The 26,410-nt window shown below is 36.6% G+C and overlaps 1 protein-coding gene across 5 annotated transcripts in view; it reads right to left on the bottom strand.

The window, feature by feature from the left end:
- Positions 1-802: 802 nt before the first annotated feature.
- Positions 803-26,410, bottom strand: part of fat3a (FAT atypical cadherin 3a) — a 434,014-nt gene continuing 408,406 nt past the window's right edge. For 3 of the 5 annotated variants that reach the window (XM_057838806.1, XM_057838808.1, XM_057838809.1), the window contains one exon: positions 803-7,888. In XM_057838806.1, coding sequence (XP_057694789.1) covers positions 7,257-7,888 — 632 coding nt within the window. In that variant the 3' untranslated portion in view covers positions 803-7,256. Of the gene's footprint in view, positions 7,889-20,272; positions 20,309-26,410 lie in introns of all 5 variants that reach the window. The other 2 variants (XM_057838805.1, XM_057838807.1) reach the window with 1 other exon arrangement.

The following is a 26,410-nucleotide window of genomic DNA, read 5'->3' as shown; positions in this document are numbered from 1 at the left end:
ACTTGAAGTGTAAAATGTAAATAAATAAAATGCCCCAACCAAAAATACGACATAAAGTGATAAAAAGCTGGCAGTTTTTGGCCGACTATGTCAACGCTCTCTGAGGTTCTTCCATTTTTTTATGCATTCACCGACCTCCAGCTGACCTTTCAGGAATCTCCTTCCACAAAATCCTTACCATTTGGCAATCTTTATAATGTCTTGACGAGACATTGTAGAGGTTGTCGTACTTGTGAACCTCTTCGCTGATACTCATCTTCGGCTTGGTCCACTTTTACGTGTAGTACAACAATGTTTGAAAATGGCGGTGATTTCGCGCTGAAACTAAAACAACAGTCTGAGTGGACAAATCACAGTCAATTTGTGTCACGTCACCACGCATTGACATGACACCCAGTCGGGATTCTGATGAGGTGCATGTCAGGCTATGGTGAAGGGTCGTAAATCGTGTCTGCTTCCTTTACGGCGTAGGTCTGCTGCAAAAGCATAACTCAGGCTTTATATGTAACTTTTTAAGTGTCTGTGTGGTTTTGTATTGTGGTTTAATAGTTGTGGCAAGAGAAATTACTGTTTTTATTTAAGACAAAGTTGTGTGTCCAGCTGTCCGATCAGTGGTTGTTTCTCTAGATGAGGTTCTGAGTTTTCTTTGCACTTGGGTGCTAGATCAAGATACAGTATGTTGTCATTTTTCATGTGGACCTGGTAACTGCTATGAGGCATTGCTGTTATCAAGGGCTATATAAATAAATATGAACTAAAAACAGATGATTTCATGAGCAAGAACCTTTTTATTTTTCCCACTGAATAAAAATTAAGAAAAAAAAAACCCAACTCATTTTGTACAATTGCAATCTGCACTTAGTAGATATTTTCATACTGCCTTGAAAAAATAACAAACAAGAAATGCAGCTGAGCCCATTTATTGGGCTAATTATGACTGAAATACAAAAATTCATATTCGTATCATTCGTTATAGTACAATGTGTTGACTGAATACTCACTCAATACTCTACGTCTGTAATATTGGATGTATGTGGAATTAATTTAATACATGTCTGGCAGCAAAGAAATGAAAATGAACTGATAGTAATACCCTACAGTATTTTCCACGTTCTCATTAAAAACAAAAAACAAAAACAAACCCCCAAAAAACAAGGATTACAATTCATACTTAGAAAATTTGCATTATAACAACATAGCTATTTAAACTGTACAAAGATTTTAACATTAACATACATCTTTTACATAGAAAAATGACCCTTATGAACAATTTGATCGGTCAACACGTGGACCTGAATCCACTTCTGTTTGTGGGGTTGGGATTCAGATGCATGATGACAGGCAACAGTGAGATACCGAAAGGCGGTGAATCTACCGTCTGTGATGTGCTTATTTCTCTGACAGAAAGCAGATGCTTTGACAACAGTTTTTGTTTTAAAGTTTGCCAGTTGCGCTGTTTTTTCTTTTTTTAAAAATGCAGTTCAATAATACAATGACATCAACACCGCGATCATGGGGTCGTATTCATGAATGTGGCACAACATCTCAAAAACATCTTGACAAAGCAACATATCACGATCAATATCACTTATAGAAACCATTTCATGACATACAGTATAATTACTGAAGCTGAGAGTGCTGTGGTTGCTAACATACTTGGAATTTTAGTTTACATTCCTACTTTTGTTACCCAATTAGAAAATATGATTAGGAACTTTTAATCATCTGCTGCATTTAAATGTTTTTTTTTTTCTTTCCCCAAACCACTTTGTATTGCTTCTTGTGAGTTATTATAATAGCAAAAATTATAAGTCACTCTAACTTGCATTCCTTTATTATTAGTTATCTCAAACATTGGTGCCACACTATACTTTATGCAGGATTCTTTCTATCACTGACTGCCTCCGACAAAAAATATTGCGAGCTTTCCCTTGGCTTATTAGCCTCAGTATCCATCAGATTATTCCGTTTTCACTAATTCAGTGTGTACGTTATTGTTGGACACGTCCGTGCAAGATAACCAACTAAGTACAGGGTACGTCACATAAGACAGGTCGGCAACCTAACACTCAAAGAGCCATTTTGACCCAGTTGCCACAGAAAAGACAACTCTGGGAGCTGTCCGCACCTATTAAGAATTGAAATAATTGCATCAACGCAACAGTTTATGTTTATATTATTTTATATACATATGTATTTCTGTAGTGCATTTAAACTTAAAAAAAAAAAGTTTAGTGTCCTTTCAGTAAACAGAATTAGTCTTTTATGTATGTTTGTATTCACACTCATGCAAGTCGTGAATTCACCAGCTATGTTAAGTCAAGGTTGAAACTGTTTATACCAAGGGCAAGCGTTTGTATAGGGATGGTAGGGACATAACACTACCAACTTTTCAGGATGCTCAAATTGTCCCCTCCAACTTTTACCCAACTTTATTTGCATTATTTAATGACTTCAATTATATAGGTAATTTAGATTGTCTTCCCATGTTGTAAGTATAGAATTAACCCTACCATTATTAGGTGAATTACAGTACTTTCAATATGTTCAGACTTAAATTTGCACCTTTTCACTTGCTGAATCTGCTACTCCATTTATTTTCCCCTCAAACGCAAGTTTAATTGGCTGATGACTTAACCCCCCCCCCCCCCCTTCCCGACACACACATGCGTGTTCACAGCCAGTGTTCTGTCAAATTTTTTTACCCTGATAATATTTTGCTCCCGAAGCTTTTGTGGTAGTGAATAAGCACTTTTTTACATTGAGTTGTACTCTCAATTTTATCCCAAGTTGCTAAATAAACAAGTTACATCATAAACATACAAATGCAACATGAACATGGCATAAATAAATGCGTAAAGACACAGCGAAGACGTTAACAGTAAGGGAGAGGCGTGCAGTTGTTGTGTGCAGCCACATGGCAGGTTGTGTCTGAGGAGAACCTTTCTATATGTCCGTCCATGATCAAACGTAAGTAAATATTCCTGTCTTTATCAAAAGTTTGTAGCCCTCGACACTCAAGTCATCCCTTTAACTAAACATTTGTATGTTTTTCCACATCTTTACTCGTCCACCAGGGACACCATTTTCAGACAGAATTGGTAGGCTTAGCTCAGTAAACATCTCGTTCATACACTATTTCCATTCATTTACTATTAGGGACAAACGGGAGGTTGACCCGCCTAGCAACAATTGCTAACGTCATGAATATAAATTGCATAACAGTTGCAGTGATATATCCCCATTTCTATCCAGACAATGTAGAGCAGCAGAGTATAGAAAGTAGTGAATGAGAGATGGAAATTGATGAGCATGAACAGAGGTGAACAATTTTGATTTTGAATACTGATGGCTGAAAAACAAAATAAACATCATTTTTTTCTACAGAAAATTATATTTTGTTTCGATTGTATGTAACCGGTCTGCATAGAGCCGCGCCGTACGACGCGATCCGTCCCCCTCGTCCAGGTAAGGATTCGCACTCGCATGCATGGCATGTTCAGCACAGCAGGTGAGTGCACTGACCACTAAGCGAAAAGCCCAGGCTAGCAGCTTTAGCTGCCAGCGCACCCTCTTGAAGACTTTGGAAGGGAGGTTTCTATGCACCGCTCACAACGGGCACGCGTGCATCCTTTACATAGATATTGTTTAAATAGACTTCCTTACCTATTGACCTGACACTTCGTCATTCTTTGCGTCACGCCTTATCAGAGGGGGCTGAGCTTCATTTAGTATAGTCAGGCAATGTCTAGGCTGGATTCAAGCTTGGATTTTTGAAGAACTACGAAAGCTGTACTGCATACAAACAGGAAGGATTGTCTCAGGAGTGATTTGTTGGAGGATTCAAGGTAAGTATTATTTATTTTTCTTTCCATGCATGCATTTTGAAACGTTGTGAAAAAAATCATTGGGAGTATGGGAACCGCTACGGCATAGGCATCATTCTTCCACATATATAAGTAAAATAGATGCGTAACTGCCCGGTCTTTAAACAATGAATCGAGACAGTTTTACGTCCATATCTACAAAGAATTCAGTGATTGAAGCATTTATTCGCAGGAATTTTCTTGTTTACACATGGAGGCGGCCAATTTTCATAACAGACTAGCCTCATAGTTGGCAATATTTACGCAAAATAAATGTTACCAGCACATTTTTTTTTACTTTTAACCAAGAATCGAGACTGTTTTATGTAAATATCTATAAATAATTTAGGGATTTAAGCATTTATTCACAAGAATTTGCGCCAGAAAAGCCGTTTACGTCAGGCAGCCGCTAGCCTCATTCGCTAACAGAGTAGCATTGTACTTTGACATATATACGTAAAATAAACACTAACTGCACGGTTTCTTTGCTATTAACCACAAATCGAGACTGTATTACGTCCATACCTATGAAGAATTCGGGGATTTAAGCATTTATTGACAAGAATTTTTGCCAGAAAAGCTCTGTTTACGTCAGGCGGCCGCTAGCCTCATCCGCTAACAGTATATAGCGAATAATGATAATAAAGGGCTATTCAGTTCTATAATAAGTTGTGATATAGAATTTATTAATAATTTATTTACATATTATTATCATAATTGATTCTGCCTTTTTTCCATAAGTATAAAGTTTCTGATGTTAAATTGAGTGATTTATTAGTTGTTGAAAACTCGCAGTAAATACAAAAAGAAAATTAAGGTGCTATTTTGGTCGAAAACATATATGATACGTTAAATATTGCTATTGATCCTTAAAATTTAGGTGATTATATCTGCATTTGGTGTTTTTTATGCAGCTAGTGAAAAAATTGAGACTTTTATAGCCATTTTAAGTTGCGTTATACTTACATAAAAAATAATTAATCGGGATTATATAAGGGAACAACTTTGAATTTTTTGATGCCGCTGCTCATGGAGATATGAGATATATGGATATATGGTTAAGGTAGGTGCCTGTTTAAGTTTTAGGTCGGTCACAGCTTTGATTTGAAAATATTTGAATTTGAAGTTTTTGAAAATAGGCCCCCTATGAATTGGCCCGTTTTCCCTGTCATGTCAATAGGTTATGAAGTCTATGAGCGCCATTTCTGACAGTTTATCATAGATAAGGGCTAAAAAAAAATAATTTGTACACTCACCAGTGCCCCACTGTGCCCCAGTATTGAATTAGGTGAAGTGATGCCCCTATTTGTGGGTACACTTTCCAAGTTTCAACCGTGACTATACATTGTGCCACAAAGACTTGTGGGTACACTTTCCGAGTGGCAACCATGACTAAATAAATGGCAAATTCATGACCAGCGTGAGTGTTCTGTAAACAAACACACAAAACTTAATCTGATAACTACATGAAAGTTAAATTGCTTTGTTAAGTTACCACATTTTCATCAAATATTCATTTATTTATGAAATATGAAAATAAGACGCATCAGAGGGTTCAAAGAGTCGTGGGTTGCCGACCCCTTGTTGAAAAAGAACCAAGAAAAAAATAACTACATTATCTCAAATGTACAGTAAGTGCTCATGGTATAAATCTACATTGAGCCAAATGTTATTGTTCATAACAACAGGTTTTCAAAACAGGAGAAAACTGAAAGTACATTAGCAACAACGGCAGCCCTTAGCTATCATACAATACTAAGCATGATTTAAGGGGGCACATTCCACATGAAATAAAACATGTATTTAGAAAAAGTATTTTCTTTTCCAGAACCTGACACAAGTCAGGTTATTCTATCATACAAAGTCTGTACAAGCACTTTAAATTGTGCAAGAAGGACAAACAAGAAGGCAGTAATAGGGGAGGATTTGTGTGTTTCTAGAAAGAAGTACTCCTTTGGCATTTGTCAGTCATCGGGAAATCAAACAATCTTTTCACTTACATTAATATCCCTCCTTATTCTGCAATCCTCCATAAAATGTCTAAGCATTAATACTTTGAAAATGAGTCTCTCATTCACATTCGCTAGCCATTTCTTCTGACAATTCATATGACTTCCTGTTTATAGAGAAGAGTACTACTTACAGTGGACGGTGAACAATGAAGAAATACAATAATCCCCCCCTCCAGAACACCCCTGTAATAAGTAAAATCTGTGATATAGAAATACCCTATTTAAATTGATATTTTTTCCAAACCAACAAACTTCCATACAATGTACATCAATAGTCATATAACAATAATCATACCCAAAGATGTACATTATAATATGAACCTATAGCTGTTGCTTTCTTTCGATGTGGGATGGAGGATTAAAGAAGATTGTGACATTCAAAAACGGAGGTGAGCTGGAATACGTTCTGTATTGTTCAGCGTCGCGTAATTGCAATGCTACCATCCATCAGTAGACAGTGAAATTAAACCTAAATTAAAGTGCCTACGACAGCAAAAAAAAAAAAAGTTTAAATAGCATTATTATGTGAATTAGAATAATATTTTGAGATAATTCGACTATATAAAACAATTTGGCAAAGCGCAGATGTCGAGAAATTAGTCTTTTAGCTAGAGGATGAGGTCGCCAGGGTCACGATTTCATCTGATTTAGAATTCAGCCCATTGAGGGGGAATTATTCAGAATGAGGAAAATGCGACGAAGAGAGCAGCAAAATGTCATTGATTCAATCTCTCCAACATTTTTACAGGATATTCTTTTAATCCAAGTATTTTTTTCCCCCAATTGCTAAATAAATGGTATTGTCATGACAAATAACACTCTTGTGCTAAATGGAAAATGAAATATTCAAAATGCATTTATTCAGTATGACATGGCAAAATTACTCCATAATGGTCAAAACTATCGACTTCTTGCACCTCCCGAACGATATTTTATGCCACCGGAGTAAGTCCCTAACCCGGGTGACGTCACATTCGCATTCCTCCTCTAAACAGGAAGTTATTTATTTTCTCTCTAGTGGGATTCAAAAACTGGAATATATAAATTGATCGCTTCCACACACATCGAAGCAGTCCAATTTTATTTAGGAGCATAAAATACCACGCGAAATATGAAAAAAACATGCTTTTTGCTGTCATAGGCACTTTAAACTGGAGGCGGAAAAAGTAGAGTAACAAAACTGTTGAGCACGCAATGGAAGGGGAATACTGTAATCCCTCATAAGGCGTTGAGCAAGGGTATCATTGTTTTTATTTTTTTCATTGTTGTTATAGTCATTTAATGTAACTATTTCAAAAGCATTTATTATCCTAAATGAAGGAATGTGAACATTTACTTGATTCGACTGTGTCCTTCAAATAACTCACGGTACAATCGATCATACCTCTGTTTGCTGCTGCGAATCAGTGATGATAGTCACCCCTCGACGCAGCTCATCCATACTGTCAAAATTGCTGCCATGTTCAGAGTCATCCAGCCCACACGGGGCTGACACGTCCGACGCTGATGATGCTCCAATCGAAAGCCGCGTATTTAGAGACACAGAGTCATCAGTGTCGCCAGTTTTTGAAGTCGCCCCACTCGCCAAAGTACTGAGTTCCCCGTGCGCTGCCTCCCCCGTTGGAACCTGATGGGGAGGCAGGTATTGACTGGGGTGAAAATGAGGCCTGCCATGCTGATGACCAGTGCCACCAGAGCTCAAGGTGCTCTCTTTTGAAACCGGCAGGTTGGTGGGTGGCAGATTATGGGGCTCTGCGTAGTCCTCTCCAACAGGCAACGGGGGAGGCAATTGGTCTTGGTTAAAGAATTCTTCCTCCTGGGGGGGCGGATAGTCGCTGTCAACATCGTAACCCCCCAGATAGTAGTCGGACTCCAATTCACGATTGCTTCCTCCGAGTCGTGCTGGTGTGCCTGCTGCGATTCCTCTTGGAGACGCCTCGTAGCCTGGCACCTCCTCAATATCTGACAGTTTGGTGCTTGGCATCCAGTCTGATGTGTCCCAATGATATGCTGGACAGTAAAAGAGGATATGGTTATCGATGAACTGGGATAGGAAGGCTGCACATGTAATAGTTATCACGATCGGCATCCCTCGCTCCACATTGTACTGTAAAGCTTTGCATTACACATGCTTTCAGTATGCATGAGGCAGATCACACACAAGCAGTTGCAGCAACAATACATGCACACAAGAAGCCTTAAAGGGTCACGATCACAGCATGCTTGGTTTCATGGAAATAGCAGCAGACATGACATGTTCGGAAACTTAAAATTGAAACATTTTGATATGTTCAAAAACAGTATTTGGTAAAATGTCCTCTTGATTGATGAAGCAGTCGTATAATCACACATTTCTGGATAACAGAATGCTCAGTAAAATAATCTTAGCACATCAATTGAGTTAACACTGAAAATACCGTACATGTGTTTACAGAGTGAAATCTAAAAAGATTCATATTGTAACCATTTTGAGTAAAGTAAATATTTGCTGAATGACCTAGAAAAAGTAGTGAAACAAAGCATGTAAGATGTGTGAAATATAAACAAATTCAATCATTTTAATTTCTGTCAAAACCCAGTCTTAATGCGAACATGGGCAGTGTTCTAACCTAATAATTATGATATATTCTGAATAAAGATAAAAGTTACCGGGATGCATTTCCAATGAGATCTGGGATTAGAGAATACAGGTAGTCCTCGGGTTACGACGTAGCTGATTTACGTGATTTCGACTTTACGACGCCGAAGTCTCGTCCGCCATTTTGTCTCCAGTCGTTTTTTGTTTTTTTTCCCCCCAAATAATAATGTTGACTTTTGTTTTGTGCTGCATGCTTTTATTTTGGCACAGGAAGCATAAAGTTGGGACTACTTCTACACGCAAGTAAGAGTGCATGTATACACAAAGAAGAGCCTGTTTGCGCAAGAGTGCGCGGGCACATACGAGGAAGAGCGGATTAGCTCCTAAGAAAAAGTCGCGCAGCCGAGTGAGCGAGAGAGGGGTAAGATTACAGCTGCAAAACTGCGCGCACATTTGTTGCTTGTGAAGCATCCAAATAGGCAACACCTGTATATATCACCTTTTGTACAGTGTGTTGCGCGTTTTCAATTGTTGTCCCACACTTGGGGCGAGTTTAAAATGTGTTTGTTTTTGATGATGTGCGGACGCTAACTGATACATGCTAATCGTTTGTGTGCATTGTTATTGCTATATCAGCAGCTAGTTATAAAGATAAATTTGAATTACTGTTATTGAAGATGAAACTGATTTAGTTTCATTTTTAAGTTAGTTTCATTCTGCAAGTGTTGGTGTCCTAAGCAGCTGAATAAAGTCGGCAAACCACACGGATGCCTGACGTTGTCGTCTGGGAGCTAAGCTCACTGTCTAGCTAGGACTTAGCCATAGACTTTATAATGGTATTGATGGGTCAGATCGGTCATGCACTGCGCCTCGCATTTAAGCAGGGGGCCGCTCACATCAAGAGGAGCTATTCAAAAACGCACGAATGCAGCGATCTAATGCCGGATTTCTGTTGAAAAAGTACGAAAGCTGTACCGCATGCAAACAGTGTTCAAGGATTCAAAGAAATTATTATATTTTTCGTATCATGCATGCATTTTGAAACGTTGAGAAAAAAATCAACGGGAGAAATTAACCGCTACGGACTGGCATCATTCTTCGACATATTTACGTAAAATAAATGCTAATTTCCTGTTTTTTTTTTTTTTTTTCTTTTAACCAAGAATCGAGACTGTTTTACGTCCATATCTATAAAGAATTTGTGGATTTAAGCATTTATTCACAAAAATTTTCAACACAAAAAACTCTGTTTACATATGGCAGCTGCTAATTTCCTTACAGACTGGGCCTCATAGTTCGCAATATTTACGTAAAATAAATGCTACCTGCCCTTTTTTTTGCTTTTAAACAAGAACCGAGGCTGTTTTACGTCCATATTTATAAAGAATTCAGGGATTTAAGCATTTATTCACAAGAATTATCAACGGAAAAAGCGCTTTGTTTACATATGGCAGCTGCTAATTTCGTTACAGACTAGCCTCATAGTTCGTGATATTTACAAAAAATAAACGCGACCTGCACATTTTTTTTTTTTTGCTTTTAACAAAGAATCGAGATGGTTTTACGTCCATATTTATAAAGGATTTGGGGATTTATGCATTTATTCACAAGAATTTTCAACGGAAAAAGTCATTGTGGCAGCCCCCTCATCAAAACAAAGAGCTAAGAGATTAGCATCATTCTTCGAAATAGTTACGTAAAATAAATGCTAAATGCATGTTTTTTTTTTTTTTTGCTTTTAACCAAGAATTGAGACTGTTTTACGTCCATACCTTTAAAGAATTTTGGGATTAAAGCATTTATTCACATGAATTTTCACCGGAAAAGCTCTGTTAATATAAGGCGGCCGCTCGCTACGTTCACTAACAGACTAGCATTGTACTTCGACGTATTTACAGAAAATAAATGCTAACTGCAGGTTTTTTTATGCTTGTAACCAAGAATCGAGTCTGTTTTACGTCCATATCTATAAAGAATTCAGGGATTTAAGCATTTATTCACATGAATCTTCAACGAAAAAAGCTCTTAGTCTGATTCCACTCAGTCAGCTTTGACGGCCTCACCAACAATGCAGGCCCCCAATTAATAGGCCCTGCGCGCCGTCAATACATTCTGAAGTCAATGATTTAGCTCCAACATTTTGGCGAAGACAGTACAATTCTTGGTTTTTGATAGTTACTTTGAGATTTAGGTGGTACTGAGGGGTAAGGGTTAATTCCAATTTATGCGGAATTTGGGTTACGTCGCCAGCATAGTAACGGAACTCATTTTGTAATCTGGGACTACCTGTATTTGAAATGTAAAAAAAAAAAATTTTTTTAAAAACGACAAACTTTTTTTCTTCCATTCATTTTTCAGACCGCTTATTATTTTCAATAATATCTTGAAAACTATGGAGGACCAGGAGTGCAAAAATTCAATAAATAAATACACAATTAAATAAATAATTAAAAGTGTCATTAAAATGCTTCTATTTCAATTTTTATTTATTTATTTCAATATTTATTTATTTCAATATTTATTTATTTATTTCAATTTTATTTATTTATTTGGATTTTTATTGATTTATTTCAATTTATATTTATTTATTTCAATTTTTATTTATTTATTTCAATTTTTATTTATTTATTTCAAATTTTATTTCGATTTTCATTTATTTCAACTTTTATTTATTTATTTTTATTTTTATTTATTTATTTCAATTTTTATTCATTTATTTAAATTTTTATTTATTTATTTCATCTTTTATTTATTTATTTCAACATTTATTTATTTCACTTTTTATTTATTTCATTCTTGCACTCTTGTTCCCCATGTGGCCGCATGAAATAATTTTATCTGTCATTGGCTCATCAAACTCGGTGGGCGGGCGTGAACTAGGCGGGGTTTGAGTTGATCGAGTAATAAGCGATTGCTTCGTCCTATTTCTTCCCAACATGGCGGCATTATCTGAGATTTTGCATGAGCTCTCTTGGGACATGTTAGATTTCTCAGAACAAATTGAAGCAGGACATTTGGACCCTGAGTACGTGTCCTACAAAACAGAACAATTAATTAACGTTATTGGCATCATCTCGGCTCTGTCAGATCAAGATGTTGATCGAAGAGTTTACTATAGTTTAGAACTGCGGTCAAGCCAGCCTCCACTCGTAAAAACGAAGTCAAACCAGCCGCCCCTCATTTGGATTATTGTTTGCATTACGGTAATGCAATGCGCTGGCTTCAGAATGCAATGACGTGGCTTCAGAGCGCAAGTCCCTTTATTAAATATATGGGGAACACTGGAGCACCCCTAGACCCAAACTAAATCATTATCATGTAAAAATGATGTCGGAGTTCAGAGTAAAACTACTTAGAAAACTGCTAGTTATTTCTGTCATTTAGCCTTATTTCAAAACTTGATAAAAAAAAAAAAAAAAAAAAAAATAAAATCTGGTAAACATCCAAGGACTTCCACTTCTGAGTTATACTAGAGTTTCCCGTATGCAGACATCAGCCCGTTTAAAGGCGCTGGCCCGCGCGATGTAGAAGCCACAAACTGGACTCCACCATGGGCTGTTGGTGGAGTTCTCCTCAGAGTGTCCTCGATTAAATTTGCTGCTTCTCTGGGCAGCTCTGGGCACACATATGTATGTTTTGCTTGGACAACACACGAAATGCGTCAAAGCCTGCTACCGCTACACTGACCACGCTAGTGACGCTACTAATCTTCGTCGTCTTTGTGATTTTGAGGAGCAATTATTTTTCAGATTATACGGATCTACACTGCCACCTTATGTATCGTGTGTACATAAAAATTAGCCAATGCCTCAGGCGTCAATCTATTATCTGAGATCGACTAGTTAAGACTTACTTTGAAGAGCAACCAATCAGACGTTATAAACTTTGACGAGCAAACGTGACAGATAAAATTATTTCATGGTTGCACCGCCAGAGGAACAAGAGTGCAAGAATGAAATAAATAAAAAGTGAAATGAATAAATGTTGAAATAAATAAATAAATGATGAAATAAATAAATAAAAATCGAAATAAATAAATAAAAATCGAAATAAATAAATACAAGTTGATATAAATAAATAAAAGTTGAAATAAATAAATAAAAATAAAAATAAAATTTGAAATAAATAAATATAAATTGAAATAAATAAATAAAAATAGAAATAAATAAATATAAATTGAAATAAATAAATAAAAATCGAAATAAATAAATAAAAATTGAAATAAATAAATATAAATTGAAATAAATAAATATTGAAATAAATATATGTAAATTGAAATAAATAAATAAAAATTGAAATAAATATTGAAATAAATAAATATTGAAATAGAAGCGTTTTAATGACACTTTTAATTATTTATTTAATTGTGTATTTATTTATTGAATTTTTGCACTCCTGGTCCTCCATAGAAAACACCTCATAGTCTCTTCTGTTATTGTGGCCGTAATTGAAATAAGTCTTGGTTGTTGCTGATGATTAAAAAGTTAACATCACAAGCAATAATAAGTAACTATTTAAAAGCTACCAGCATCTTGACTTGTTTGTAAATAACTTCATTAGTTTTGATCTAATTTGAACACTGCATGATGTAAAGCGCAACATCATGTTTAGCATTTTCACCTCATTCCCAGGAGACATTGCTCTATTCTGGCTGAATGCCCAGACGTGCAAACAACATGGCTCTTTTCAAGGTCCTGATTGACAACTACGGACTCTGGTGAAGTCTGGCCAAAATTATTTTCTGGTTTTGAATGCTAATTTTGACCCCTGAATAGGTTATTTTATATTAACGTTATGGTTTACGTTGTGGCTTTTTATGAATCACATATGGCAGCTCATCAGAATAGTTAAAAAAGGGGATTTTTTTGGCAGCTGTTTTTACAGGCTCATGGCAGCCAGTCAGCACTCAAGCAGTTGTTCTTTTTCTGGACACTAACTTTGAAGTCCTAATCCTCCATTATTCGCAAACACACTGTCTTAAAACTTGGTAGCTATGAAGAATTAGCTAGTATTTATCGTTTGGTGGAAACTGATTTTTCAAATTTTTTTGTATAAGGGCTGGTTAATTGTAAACTTAATAACAAAGTACCCATTGGAAGGCATCTGCGGACAGCCTTCGTCCCGTAGTTTACTGTAGCACACTCGAACATGTTAACCAATTATTTGTAGCTGAAAAAAAAAAAATAAAAATTTTTTTTTAGTTTTTCTTTATCACGTTGAGTGTTTTTCTCTACTGTTAACCTGCTTGTTATATTGTTACTACTAAGCATATACTGTACTTGGTAAAAAAAAAAAAAAAAACTTGCAAAATAAACCTTTTTTTTTGTGCAGCAGTGTGCCACGTTTCCACATAACAAACACCCTAAAGTCTGGGTTGACCCCAGACAACTTTGTGTTTCCTGTAAAATTTAGATAGAATAGAAAAAATGTAAATTGAACTGTTGTGGGAACAGTTTGACCGTATGTCAGCAAGAAATGCCCATCAAGCCATTCCAATTTATGGGAGGGGCTTCTGGAAACTTTGTTTTAAATTTCTCCAGATTACCTCAACGAAATGAAAGATAAAATGCCAAAGGTCTGATTTACAAATGTAATTCCTAATAGTTTCACTCTTAGTATAAAAAGTAGATTCCGACTTGGTTAGCAGTATTAAAATGCAGAGTTAAAATCTACTGGGTTATATGATAACTATGTTGCACACCAGTGTTGTTTTTGTCAACGATGAGGACAATGACGAGCTAAAAACGTTTCTCGGGAGACAAAAATTTGAGACTGATGCCAGTTTTCGTCTAAGGAGACGAGACCGAGATGAAAATTCGCCATAGTTTCAGTCATAAGTTCACAATGTGTGACATTTTCTTATCGTATGTGTAATTAGCACGCATCGTAGCAGTGTTTGGTCATGTCACTTAGGTGACGTGCTGCGCTGGTGAGTAAGCGTGTGTCTACTCCAGGCTCCTCTTGTGAAACGTGCCAGATTCTGCTTGGTAAGTTTTGTTTTCTTATCTTGGCTAGATATGCCATGTTTCTTTAGCCTTTTAGGGTCTGTGCTGAGTAATCATCTCACACGAAATGTAACTTGTAGCGTTAGCATAGCGTTCACGTTAGCATTAGCATTTAGCGTGGAAAACTTTTCACATAGAGTTCATGGCATTCAGGTGAGTTTAATTAATTGAGAATAGTATACTGTTTTCCTGCTGAGATTGTATTATCATTAGAGCTGCAGGTATTGATTATTTTAGTAGTTGATTAATCAATGAACTAGTTAGTTCGGATAATCGAGTAATCGGATAAGGAACATGAAAAATTAAAAATACTTGAGCTGAGCGTCAAATGGTACAAAAATTAAAAAATTGAAGATCTATGTACAACAAAAGAACAAATAGCCTACTTACATAGCAAAATTCCGCTAGCTTAAATGCTATAAAATTCCATTTTTTTTTTTTTTTTTTTTTTTTTTACAATGCTCTTAACAAATGATTCAGACACATATTCCCACAACAAACGGCTAAATATACCTATAAACTAAATTATGAATGCGTTAAAAAAAAATAGCTCAAACTTACGTTGGTCTTAACAGGGAGCAGTTGGATTCAACCATGTGAAATGAGACAGACCAGAGGGCAGTGTATCTACCCTAATCAATAAAACTAAATGCAAACCCTTTCAAAATAAACCATTACAACGCCACTTTAATTAACGAATACTCGAAGCAATAAACTTTAATTCAAATATTTTTTTTTCTAATCGAATACTAGAGTTAATCGATTAATCTTTACAGCACTGATCATAATAATGGTGATGTCCTTGTGCACTCTACAATTATGTGCTCATCTGTCAATGTTCATTCGAAATTATTGGAAACCTTTTATTTATTTATTCATGGACTAAAACTTTTTTTAAGTTTACACATGAAAACATTTTGTGTTGACTTATCGACTAAAACGAGGTGAAATTTGTCGCAGTTTTCATTGACTAAAACTAAACGGAGTCGAACGCATTTTGAAATAACTAAAATATGACTAAAACTAAACAGTATTTTCGTCCAAAAGACTAGGACGAAAATTAAAAGGGCTGCCAAAAACAACACTGTTGCACACTGTTCAAAATGAACAACAACCTATATTGCTGTCTTTCGAAGACATTGAAATGAGCTTTCAGTATTTGATAAGCTAAGTGAAATTCGTATATGTGATTTACATCTTACGGCTGGTGTTCATTTTCAAATGATCTCAATTTCAATACGTGATGCAATGTTTGATCCATTATGGTCACAAGTTCCTAATTACTGCTTTGCGAAACAATTGAGGCAAGATTGAAAAGCATTGAGCAGCAGTGAGCTGTCTGGATTGCATACTGAACACTTAACAAAGAATTCTTCAAATTAGGACAACCTACCATGAACTGACGTCATTGAACAATCGAGCAAATTGTAATGGAAGATAAAAATAAAACAATGTAAAACATAATAACATGCATCAAATCAGAAGACAAAATCCAGATTGTGATTGTGGGCTTTCACGTAATCAAACATTCACAATCACTGGAATGGAGGAACAACTCAGGTCAGGTGAGTAACGGGACAAGCAAGTAGGTCATTAGATAGGAAGAAGGATGAGTGGTTGTCCTCTGCTGCCAAGCCAAGTGGGGAAAGATAAAGCTCACAGGAGTATATGAATGAATCAATGACAAAAGCCCATCTGGGTATTTATAGATAAAAGGATACAAGGAGTAGACTTATTTCAGAACTATCATTTTAAAAAAGGTCACTATCTGGTTAAAGGGAGTTACAGGAGGTCAGCCAGCTAATGATAAAACTGTGTTTGGACCGGATGTGTTTTGTTGCGCGACATCGTGTCCCTCGCCCTACGCCCGTTGCTAAATGCTGTTTGTGTTACAGACCGTTACAGTATGTCGCCAAAAGTTAAAGTTCATTTACCCAAGCAACTTCCGGTTCAAGTAACGTAAATACAAGTAATACAGTGGTACTACTAATTTAATTCGTTCCAGGACCTGTTTTTTTGATAGTTGTACTGAGTTCATTTTGTCTACACTTACAGACTGGTTGATTTATTTTTTTTTTTTATCCCAGACAATAGTTTTAGGTTGTTTTAAATACCTGACATGTTTCGGCAAACGCTTCATAATGTGGTTTTCTCTTTTGTATTATTATGGTTATGGCTGACTTGTGATGTTCTTGTTGTGCTTATACTTTTATTGCCCTTGTTTGTCTTATTGTTTTCTCCTTTCTGTGTTCCGTTTTTCTTGTAATTAAGCTCCTCATTGTCTTCCCGATATATGATTTATTACTTGATTTGCATGGAATTTCACATATGGAGTTCCATTTGTTTTCTAGGTGGATTTTGTCCTTTGGATAGACCAATATCTGGTGGAGTGTTGTGTGTGGTTTGACTGGTGTGTTTATGATGTATTGTTTCATGACTCTTTGCATACGTTTCTGGGAAAATGCCAGAGTCATCTGCACCGAAGAAAACAAACATCATCGCTGGATCAGGGAGGCCATTGAGGCCCGAGGACCATCAACAGGGACGAGGGGGCTTACATGCTCTCTATACCTCGACCAGCATCCTGGAAGTAAGAATGGTCAGCAGAGGGCATGACCTGCCTGTCAATCTGACAGGTAAATCGCGCCTTCATCCATCAGCTGATAAAGACGCATCACACCAACACCAGTGACTCTCTGATGAAGGCGGAAGTGTTTGCCGAAACATGTCAAGTACCGTATTGGCCCGAATATAAGACGATGTTTTTTGCACTGAAATAAGATTGAAAAAGAGGAGGTCGTCTTATAACTGCGGTCTAAAAAAAAAAAAAAAAAAAAAAAAAAAAAAACTGCGGCCTAGACATATACCCATTCACGACGCTTGATGGCGCCAGTCATCAATGAATCGAATGCTGAACGCGACTCGGGCGGCCAAAGGGAACCCCTGACACGAAGAAGAAAGTGGTAAGAAGGAAAAGAGAAGAAAATACCGGTAATAGAAGAGATAACCGAAAATGGAGAAACTTCGCGACAATTTGGAGAAAAGTGGGTCGAAGATTGGCCAGGTTAACCGGTGTTTGGCCATTCCTTACTACGCGGCGAAACGTCCTACACAATGCTCAGGGCGCTTGCATATGCATTCACACGCATGCGCACATCGGTTGGAAGCGGCGAGTACTCACTATTTTTGTTTTTATTTAGTTATTTAGAACCTTTTCACAGCCTCAAAGATACTTTTTGCATGTATTACCCTCTCATACTTTTAACCATTGTGTTTTTTTGTGTTAGCTTTGAAGCAGTTGACCACATTAGTCACGTAGCGTATTTAAATCGTCCTTATTTGACATAACTACATTTAAGTATTTTCTGCAGGCATTTCTTTAGTACGTTATTCCTGTATGCATCTAAACAAAACAAGTTTAGAGCGCACGGTAGTAATTTAGGTGTCAAATTCGACTAATGTAGGACGTTTCGCCGATGTAGGACATTTTGGCAGAACACCGGCAGCTGAGGAGAAGTTATGACGCAAACTTCAAGTTGATGGTGATAAATGAGGCGGTGTCTTCAAACAACTGCAAAGCGGCTGTGAAATATGGTGTCACAGAGTGTAATGTACGGAGATGGAGAGCTCAAAAAGATCGCCTAAAAAATGCTCAGTCAGAGAAAAGCTTTCCGTGGTCGTTTCTGTATAAAAATTAATTTGGTGTTCAAAAAGTCTTTTTTCAAACTTAAGTCTTGAAAAAGAGGGGGTCGTCTTATAATCGGGGTCGTCTTATATTCGGGCCAATACGGTAATTAAAACAACCTAAAGCAATTGTTTGGGATGAAAGGAAAATTAACTAACCTGGTTTTTAAGTCAAAATGGTCGTATGTCGAGTGGGATTTTCCCATAAACACACATTATAATTCGATTGATTTGTTCCACAGCCATAAATCCATAATAAATACTGCTAGTACAATTACAAAGAGCAATTACACATACCAACACAAATAAATTACGAATACAATATGCTACTGATTGTTTCATCAGAACAAATACCAACAAAAAACCTGCAACTACTTTGGCCCTTTGTGAAAAAATTGCCCACCCGTCTCAAACAATGGCTAACTACGATTGCAAGCCACTCAAAGTATACGTCACGAGTCTTATTCTATAGCGTTAAAGTGAAAAAAACGTTTACAATACTGTATAATAACCTGCTGTTAAGTCACCTGCCAATAGTTAGTTAACTTGCTAGTATAACTAATATGAGTAAACTATTGATGTAATTAGGCTAATGTTAATAGGTGCACGCTGTGATGTTATGCTTGATGATATTTTTCATATGTCTTTATTGAAAATTCATCAGAGAGACAGCAGATAATACTAGTTTGTTATCACTAGATTTTTCCTGACTCATAGCTCAACCACTGATAATGGTCAGTGTTTCAGGAAAAAATTTCCCTTCTATTTTGCATTTTTGTCTAATACATGATGTTTTTCTGTTCCATAATTAACAGAAATTAAAATGTCTTTTCTTAATGGTATTTATATATTTATTTATAAAATAAAATCATTCAAAATGTATTTATTTAAAATTTTTGAGAGACAGCGAGAACCAAAAGTGGTATTTGCCATGTGGCAAAATGGATTTTGCCATGTGACATTTTTTTTGCCATGTGGCAAAATGGATTTTGTCATGTGTTATTTTTTTGTCATGTGAATTTTTTTTTTGCCATGTGGCAAAACTGATTTTGCCATGTGGCATTTTTTTGCCATGTGGCAAAATTGATTCTGCCATATAGTATTTTTTTGTGCAATGTGGCAAAAATGTTTTTGCCATGTGGCAAAATGAATGTATTCTGACATGTGGCACTTTTTGGTATGTGACAAAATGGATTCTAATTTGTGGCTTTTTTGTTTTTTCTGGTATCCGGCTTTTTTGGTTGGATGGCATTTTTGCGTGCCATGCGCGTCCATTCCATTGACGGCTATGCAAGTCCAAATTTTCCATTCACTTTACAAGGCAAAAAATACATGTGGCTGTGATTTTTGACTATACACTTACCATTACAGGGCATTGACATTCAACTGGCACCCAAGTAAGGCTTTGCCATTGAAAGCTATGAACATCCATTTTTTTCATTCATTTTGAAATGGCAGAAAAACACATTTTTGCCTAAATCATTTTTGCCACTTTGCAAAAAAATGCCACATGGCAAAAAAATGACACATTTCAAAAAAAATTTGGCCACATGGCAAACAAAAATAACACATGGCAAATACCACTTTTCGTTCTTGGCCCTGCTGACATTTTTAGCCTTGCTGCTTAAAAAACTCATTTCACTTCAGACAAATTACAAAGTTGAGAAGTTGAGCTTTACACATACCGCGTAGTGGTTGAGTGGAGCTCGAGGGCCTGGTCATACCAAAGTCACAAAATTGCAGCTTAACTACTTCTGTCTGGAAATGATTAATGAAGCATTTGCTGAGTAAGGAACTTTAGTCAAATGGAAATGTTGGCTTGATGCTTGTTCAAGAGAAAAGGTCAGATAGCTTGCACCAAACTGTTTGGAAAGTAGGTCATCTTATCTTGCTCCAAACAAATAGCTGAACTGATGGCATGCCGTTAAAATATGTACAATATTGAAGTCTACTCCTTTTGAGAGAGAGAGAGAGAGAGAGAGAGAGAGAGAGAGAGAGAGAGAGAGAGAGAGAGAGAGAGAGAGAGAGAGAGAGAGAGAGAGAGAGAGAGAGAGAGAGAGAGAGAGAGAGAGAGAGAGAGAGAGAGAGAGAGAGAGAGAGAGAGAGAGAGAGAGAGAAAATGTTCACCTCTGTTGTAGGTTTCACTTTGGTCCATGACTGACACTGTCATATGGAAGAATAACAAATGAAAGTTTTCAAACATTTGCAGTGTGACTAATTTATTGCATGATATGCTACGCAAGTATGAGGCCACCATTACCTTTGTTGTTCTTTTAATTACTGTCTGAAAAACTACAGTGCCTTGCAAAAGTATTCGGCCCCCTTGAACCTTGCAACCTTTCGCCACATTTCAGGCTTCAAACATAAAGATATAAAATTTTAATTTTTTGTCAAGAATCAACAACAAGTGGGACACAATCGTGAAGTGGAACAAAATTTATTGGATAATTTAAACTTTTTTAACAAATAAAAAACTGAAAAGTGGGGCGTGCAATATTATTCGGCCCCCTTGCGTTAATACTTTGTAGCGCCACCTTTTGCTCCAATTACAGCTGCAAGTCGCTTGGAGTATGTTTCTATCAGTTTTGCACATCGAGAGACTGACATTCTTGCCCATTCTTCCTTGCAAAACAGCTCGAGCTCAGTGAGGTTGGATGGAGAGTGTTTGTGAACAGCAGTCTTCAGCTCTTTCCACAGATTCTCGATTGGATTCAGGTCTGGACTTTGACTTGGCCATTCTAACACTTGGATACGTTTATTTTTGAACCATTCCATTGTAGATTTGGCTTTATGTTTTGGATCATTGTCCTGTTGGAAGATAAATCTCCGTCCCAGTCTCAGGTCTTGTGCAGATACCAACAGGTTTTCTTCCAGAATGTTCCTGTATTTGGCTGCATCCATCTTCCCGTCAATTTTAACCATCTTCCCTGTCCCTGCTGAAGAAAAGCAGGCCCAAACCATGATGCTGCCACCACCATGTTTGGCAGTGCGGATGGTGGGTTCAGGGTGATGAGCTGTGTTGCTTTTACGCCAAACATATCGTTTTGCATTGTGGCCAAAAAGTTCAATTTTGGTTTCATCTGACCAGAGCACCTTCTTTCACATGTTTGGTGTGTCTCCCAGGTGGCTTGTGGCAAACTTTAAACGAGACTTTTTATGGATATCTTTGAGAAATGGCTTTCTTCTTGCCACTCTTCCATAAAGGCCAGATTTGTGCAGTGTACGACTGATTGTTGTCCTATGGACAGACTCTCCCACCTCAGCTGTAGATCTCTGCAGTTCATCCAGAGTGATCATGGGCCTCTTGGCTGCATCTCTGATCAGTTTTCTCCTTGTTTGAGAAGAAAGTTTGGAAGGACGGCCGGGTCTTGGTAGATTTGCAGTGGTCTGACGCTCCTTCCATTTCAATATGATGGCTTGCACAGTGCTCCTTGAGATGTTTAAAGCTTGGGAAATCTTTTTGTATCCAAATCCGGCTTTAAACTTCTCCACAACAGTATCTCGGACCTGCCTGGTGTGTTCCTTGGTTTTCATAATGCTCTCTGCACTTTAAACAGAACCCTGAGACTATCACAGAGCAGGTGCATTTATACGGAGACTTGATTACACACAGTTGGATTCTATTTATCATCATCGGTCATTTAGGACAACATTGGATCATTCAGAGATCCTCACTGAACTTCTGGAGTGAGTTTGCTGCACTGAAAGTAAAGGGGCCGAATAATATTGCACGCCCCACTTTTCAGTTTTTTATTTGTTAAAAAAGTTTAAATCATCCAATAAATGTTGTTCCACTTCACGATTGTGTCCCACTTGTTGTTGATTCTTGACAAAAAAATTAAATTTCATATCTTTATGTTTGAAGCCTGAAATGTGGCGAAAGGTTGCAAGATTCAAGGGGGCCGAATACTTTTGCAAGGCACTGTATTTTAGCCCTTTTATTTTATCTTCAGTTTACGACACGTTTAAACGGGAAAACATTGCCTCTTGTTAAGAAAGAAATTTCAGGCAATGAGAAAATACTATACAATTCTGTAAAAGACAGGTATGTACTTCCTGCTTCTAAATGTCGCGCCATAAGATCCTGCTACCCTATTGGTCATATTTCCCATCATGCTCTCCTATTGGCCTATTGTTGATGACATCTCAAGTTGAGTGTCGCTGCATGACGAAGTGTACAGGCGCAACAGTGTTATGTTACATGTAGCGATCGACGTCTGAGCGAAATGAGCGCATAAACGGTGCACTACATTAGTAGCACATTAAAGCATAGGTCTCCTCACATTTTTGTGTGACGAAAAGTGAGATAGGCAACCATCGATCTCGTGAAAGAGGACATTGCCTCACTCGAAAGGTAAGCCATATTTTTTTCTTTGAATTTTGTTCTATTATCTACTTCATTACAGGTATTAATGGTTAGGTATATGGAATGATTCAAATGTGTTTGGTTGTTGTTTTATTCCGGTTTTACCCCAATGATAAAATTTAATGTGGCATGTCTGTAGTGCTTGATACAGATTAGGGCATTTACATGTAAAATGTCTCTATTTACAAAATTTTTGGGTTATAGACTACCAGAACCAATTAATGTCGTAAGATCCAAATAACGCAAGCTTGTTAAATGGTTATTATTCCAAGTTCAATATTACGTACTTAAACTATGTTAGTTACCTAACTTTAGCTGGGAGCTACAACAAAGTATTAGCTTAAATGCTTCTATTAATTATACTTTGACGTAGATGAGCCAAAAGAAGAAAAATTTAGTTATTTGTGAAACAGATTCTAAAACAGCCTCACAAGATGCTCGCAATATAGTCGATTTTAATGGAGGTGGCGAAGCGCTGGTAAAGAACGTACAGTAGCAGCTAATTTTGCTACATTATCCTCAGAGGTGGGTAGTGACCAGTGTTGTTAATCTTACTTTATAAACGTAATTAAATACAGTTACAAATTACTTCTCCCAAAATGTAATTACGTTAGTAACACAGTTAACTGAATGTAAGAGTAATTAGTTACTTGGCAAAGTAACTGGTTTTACTGTTCATGTTTTTTTTTCCAATTAAAAAAAAAAAAACATAGGTCACACTATGTGAAGTTGAAAGGGTTTTTGGGACAGTCGCCCTAGCCCAATTCTTTAAACTTAACTAGACACTGGGGTATTATGGATATTGCGATAACTAGGTAGTAACCTTTGCTATGTTTGGAAGTCATTTAATGTTGTGAATCAACCGTAGTAGTTGTTAAAATTGCTCCCGTTATTGTATTAGTTCCCTTCTGTCTACTTTCGACATGTGAAAGTTTTAAAATTGTTTTATCATTTAAAGATAGATTCAAGTCAAGATTTTGCCAATTTAGGAGTATTTTAGATAAAAAGTTACTAAGGTTCGCTAGGAAGGCTCTCTACAACAGAGCCTTTCTGAGAAGTCTACTGCTTTAAGATGGCGGCTGTTTACCAATGCCAGCAAGTGTATCATTTTGCATCTACTTCATATAATGTGATATCTAGCGTAGCATCATGTGGCTACAGTCAGGTATTATTGGAGCCATCTAGCCTAGCATCGCGTGTGCAACGGCGTCACAACTCCTTCTTTCCCCCTCCCGCTCTTCTCTCTCCGTGTCTCGCATACTTTTCTCACGTCTTTGAACCTATGTGGTAACGCAAAGTAACGCACACCTTTATATCCTCGGTAATGGTAATGGCGTTGCAAGGATGAGAAAAAATAATTAGATTACTCACTACTGAAAAAAATAACGCCATTAGTAACGCCGTTATACTCTAACGCCATTATTAACAACATATTACATTTACCTCGTTATATTTACTTAAGTAACTTTTTGACAAAAATGTGTTTCGTAAAGTAGGTTTAGCATGTAATAAGTTTTACTTATACTTGTATAGATTTGTGAAAAAAACTACTCTTACCCCGTTACTTTGACCGACCCTAGGGTCATTATAATTTTTCCCCTTTATTCTACTTAATGACTTTATGTTTGCCAGCGATGCCGACAGTGGTTGCTTCAGTTTCACCAATGAGACGAAGAAGCACATGACTCCGATATACCAATCAGAGGTAACAATGTTTTATCTCCACTAGGGGGCACTCATGCTCTTTGGACGGGTGAGGTTTCATACCGTATGTGTTGTTTTGGTCTGAATTCGATGATTTTTGTGTCTTCTTTTTGGCCGAATATGGTCATGTAAATAGGTTATAGTACATTATAATAACAGTTCACCTAGATGAAGTTGTGCTGAGAAAATCTGACATTGTAAGTAGTTACTCACAATTTTACTCATTACTTGAGTATTCTTTTCAAGAAATACTTTTTTACTTGTGCTTGAGTACATTTTTGATTACTTCTTTTACTTTTACATGAGTACTATTATTGTTAGGAATTAACGCTACTCTTACTTTAGTAAAGGTTTTGGCGACTTCACCCAGCTCTAGTGCATCTATACATATTACGTCATGTAATAATACAACTTTATTGTAAAAAATACTTATAATTCTTTTACTAATACTATGATTTTAATCTCTGAGTCCAAAGTATTCCTACACGGCACTGTGGTATTTGGCTTTGAATCGACTCACACCTAGTTGCGTGAGTGTCATCCGTGCGCGTGTGCCTGTACCAACTCCCTCCACCCGCACACAAACAACGATTGAGTGATTGACATTAAAATGGTTCACAGCGCTCATTCAAGTATGAATGTGCCCACTTACCAATGGCACACAGTGAATCCTTGTGTGTTGTGTCGCTAGAAACCAATTTCAACACGCACGTGTGTGTTGCGGCACAGACGCATAAATCGCAGCCGGAAACATTATGGACTTCATTTTTATTTACCATGTGATTAATTTATTTTTACAACAATTTTAATGGTGCCTCAAACTCAAACCATGGTACTACAAATAAAATATACTGTAGTCTTCATTAAAAGTTTGTTAAAATCATTTTCAGGTGAAATGCCTCCTCTTTAATTTTCATCAAACTTAAATGTGTTGCACTAGCCTACTACAAAAGAAAATAATACTGTCCATAATTTGAACTCTCATCACTGCTATATTGTAGTACATCTGATGGGCTCCAAGGCTTTTTGAAACATTAATTCGAAGAACATTCCAGATTATGACTTTTAACTTGACTTCAAAGTCAGTTTATTCAGACCAAAGGAGAAAACCATTTTTCTCTGTGCATAATTTATTCTGGAAGAATAAATCATTATCTATAAGGAATGAAAATCTATAATACAGTCTCAAATAAATCAGTTGCCTGCAAAAAAAAAAAAAAAAAGCCAGAATGACAAATTGGCCAAGAAACTGGAGACTATTACATCAAATGTATTTTTCTTTAAATAGACATAGGCCTGTCGCTATAACAAATTTTAGTAGGAGATATATCCTCAAAATTTTTTGCCGATATCTAAATGTTTTTATTAAAACCAATCTAACCACTAATGTAGTGACAATACATCCTAATAAATCACGCATTCAAACACAATAAATTGTTATTCTTAAATAAAACACAAAGTATATTAAAATAATAGATATTTAAGAAAAAAAACAATGCATACAAGTCATTTGAAAGCTAGCTAAGTGCAGAATATGAAATAGGTGAGAAACCCAATGCCATTTTTGTTCTTTGCCAAAGAGTCCATCAAAAGTGTTTAATTTATCCAAAATGACTGTCATCTTGTCCTGCAAAGTGCCCATGTTACTAAATTTGAAGCCAAATTATTCATTGCCAATTAAATTTTTCATAATGGATGTTATTTTAAAAGTAGAATATGAAGTATGTGAGATTAACTCAATAAATGTTTTTTTTATATGTTGAACATGACGTGCTATTATTTTGAAATGTCCACCGGAAGTACGTTCGCTAAGACGCAAACCCTAATCTTTACACTCAGTTAAAAAAAACAGTGCACTTGTCTTCGATTTTCGTCATGCATGTGGTGTCAGTAATAGTCTATTTTTCCTTTTATCGCATTGTTTGCAAATGCTGTAAACCAGCGAGTTTTCATGTTTGAAGTTTCAACTTTTAACCACAAGTTTGGGTTTTGGAGAAGACTGCCAAAGTTTCACAGCAGGCTAAAGTGGTTAGTGCATTGTCTTTTTTCCATTAGCCTCAATATAGCTATGCTAACGATTTACAATGTTTAATACAGATGTGTGACACAATGCTCAGTGCGCTTGCGCAAGCATCCACACACACGCGCACATCGGTTCAAAGCGGCGAGTACTCACTATTTTTGTTTTATTGAGT

Source organism: Corythoichthys intestinalis, chromosome 6 (genome assembly GCF_030265065.1).
Source record: "Corythoichthys intestinalis isolate RoL2023-P3 chromosome 6, ASM3026506v1, whole genome shotgun sequence".
NCBI lineage: Eukaryota > Metazoa > Chordata > Actinopteri > Syngnathiformes > Syngnathidae > Corythoichthys > Corythoichthys intestinalis.
This window is presented reverse-complemented; position numbering and strand designations above follow the sequence as displayed.